Source organism: Nannochloropsis gaditana (assembly GCF_000240725.1).
Source record: "Nannochloropsis gaditana CCMP526 unplaced genomic scaffold scaffold411, whole genome shotgun sequence".
Lineage (NCBI taxonomy): Eukaryota > Eustigmatophyceae > Eustigmatales > Monodopsidaceae > Microchloropsis > Microchloropsis gaditana.
Window position 1 is genome coordinate 4,114 of NW_005803542.1, and position 2,512 is coordinate 6,625.

General features: G+C 47.7%; 1 protein-coding gene across 1 annotated transcript; it reads right to left on the reverse strand.

Annotated features, from left to right (window-relative positions):
- Positions 1-47: 47 nt before the first annotated feature.
- Positions 48-836, reverse strand: NGA_0405200 (polymerase delta regulatory subunit; the record flags this gene model as incomplete). The annotated part of the gene is made up of 2 exons (XM_005854715.1): positions 48-85; positions 383-836. The coding sequence occupies 2 exons, from the start codon at positions 834-836 to the stop codon at positions 48-50; spliced, it is 492 nt and encodes a 163-aa protein (XP_005854777.1).
- Between the last annotated feature and the right edge of the window lie 1,676 nt (positions 837-2,512).

Below are 2,512 nucleotides of genomic sequence, written 5' to 3' on the forward strand. Positions count from 1 at the left end.
CACTTAAGGTCACACGTCCTGATTCATCCTCCAAAACTAAGGTATCTTCACTGGAAGTATAGTTCGTATCGGGTCCAGGGGCGGGCTGCAGTGCACCTGGAGGGGGCAAACAGGGAAGGACAAAGAGAAAAAGGGAGGGAGGGATAAGGACTCCAGACGGAATGAGGTGATCAATTCCAGCCAAAGGAGATGAAGAAGAAGAGGGAGCGGGTAGCGATACAGGGAAACCCCATCATTCTATGCAAACGACATGCTGAAACTCAGGTAGCTGAAGCCTTGAGCCAAGCCTCACGCGCCCCTAAATAGGCACCAAATTCGCGAAATTCGATCCAAGTGCTCAATCCCTCTTCCTTTCCCTCAGATGCCCCTTCCCCTCCCCAACCTTGTAATGCAGCCTCGTCCCTGTACTCATCCAGTAAGCTGGGTCGAAGCGGCATGTCTTTGAAAATTGTTCCGATTACCATTGATGTCCGCGCGCCGTCCACCAAGTCGATGATTTTTTGGCACAAGGTAGGTGCATCCTCCCCCTCCTTCCCGTCTGGAGCCCCCGTTCCCCATTTCGCCGTGGCCGCTGCTTCCAGCATTGGTCGCATCAGACGTAAACGATTAGTGTACATGTGAGAATACTGCTGAGTGAATGTGCGGGCCTTGGCGCGGAAGCGTTGATAAGTTGGGGTATATGACAACGTGACCCGTTGCAGCTTCTCCTCACTCCTTTCCCGCCCATCTTGGTTGCCTGGATCCTCCTCTCCATTCTGTAGAATGCTGTCGAGCATGGCATCGCTCGTAATGACACTGCTAGTGGACATGTCAACAAAATCGCCACCACCAGCCATCCTTCTAAGTGTATGGCATAACAAGGGACACATGAGATGGGTAATCGGTGAAACAGAAGCACCAGGATGAGCGAGTCTTCCTAGACGAGGAACGTGGGAGGAGGTTAGTAGATATAGCCTGTTTAAATATAAAATAACAAGGCAAGCATCAAACACATGTGGAATTTTTACGCTGAGTCTACGCTCTACAGGCTTCAGTGAAAGAAATGTGTTCAAGATGCGCGGAATGGGCACATTTATTCATAACACTTTTTCGTGTGTCACGTCCGCGAATGGAATACTGACCCCGCAAATCACCACATATGCCACATGTGCAACTTTTCTCGGTAGCTGAGTACTTTGGCATGAATATTCCATATAAAAATGAAAGAATTATCCCGCAACGTGAGGATGATCGACCCTTTGGAGAGTAAAAGACACACGCGAAACCTTGCACCTCAGCATCAGAAAGAGCATATGTGATCGCCGGCTGTGTGACCCCACCAACTGAAGAGAAGCTTAGCAAGAGCGAAAGGAAACGTCGTCGTAAGGATTTAAAAAAACATAATGTAGAGATGACGGCAATAGCGTGTCTATTGCTTTTTACATAGAAAAGGTTGCACATGCGGTATCTCATGTGCTGTGCATTAAACCATTCTATTTTCCGTGGAATGGCAAGACCGTCAGTATTTGCCACGCCCACCAAGTGAGCCTGTAAAATTCTTCTTTAGTTCGCGGGCAAGTCTCCAGATCACGAGATCATTTGGGCGATCACAGGCACTCCCCAATACTGTCGCAAGGTTTCGCGCTTTTCCTCGTGTTGTCGTTCTCGTTCTAAGGAGGCTTTTAACATCGTGTGCGAAATATTTGTTTCAATAGTATCTACATATTCACATCAAAGTATGCGTACAACTCATTGGAAACCAATACATTTGGTCCCCTTTCCAGAGCAAGGACCATCCAGCTCTATAGGGGCTGGATGAAGGCTCTCAGAGAGACGTCTCCCAGGAAATTCTCAACACGCAACTTCTTGGAAACAGGGCACGAATGGAGGATTAAAAATCAAAAGCCGAACACGCATCATCCCTTTTTCCAACGAGAGAGAGCAGTGTAATTGGATTTTTGTGGTCCTTATAATGCAGGTCCCATTCGGTCTTTGGATATCGTATCGGCTCCGATATAACAAGCGTCTTGTAAGAAGAACGTTACTGACATGATTCTAAGAGCACTGCTTTCCAACTTCATTTCTTACGCAGCCTGCATACCACTTCAATTCCATTTCGTACGCATTCTGTCCCCTTTACCACGACTAGGACCCCCCAAAAAAGGAACGTACAACACGCAGTATCAGCGAACCCAATGTAAATCCCACGTAAAAGAGCACAAACACTCTATGAATTGAAATTATTGCTCTGAAATCCGTGTTTAAGTACAAGAATGAGGACAGAAAACATCCGTTCTCGCACTGTATCACCAAAGTAGCATTGCAACAGTCCCAATGCGGCGCCAAGACCGTCCTAGGTGGCGTCTTCGATGGTCGATCGACAACGATTAAGAATCTGTCACCTCAAACTCAGCAGCCTTCTCAAACGCACAAAAAAAAGCACAAACCACTAAACACTGATCGAGGCAAGGTACCACTGCACATGGACCGTTCCCCACGGCGATGCGTCGAGAAGTTTCCGACGGCGTTCTGG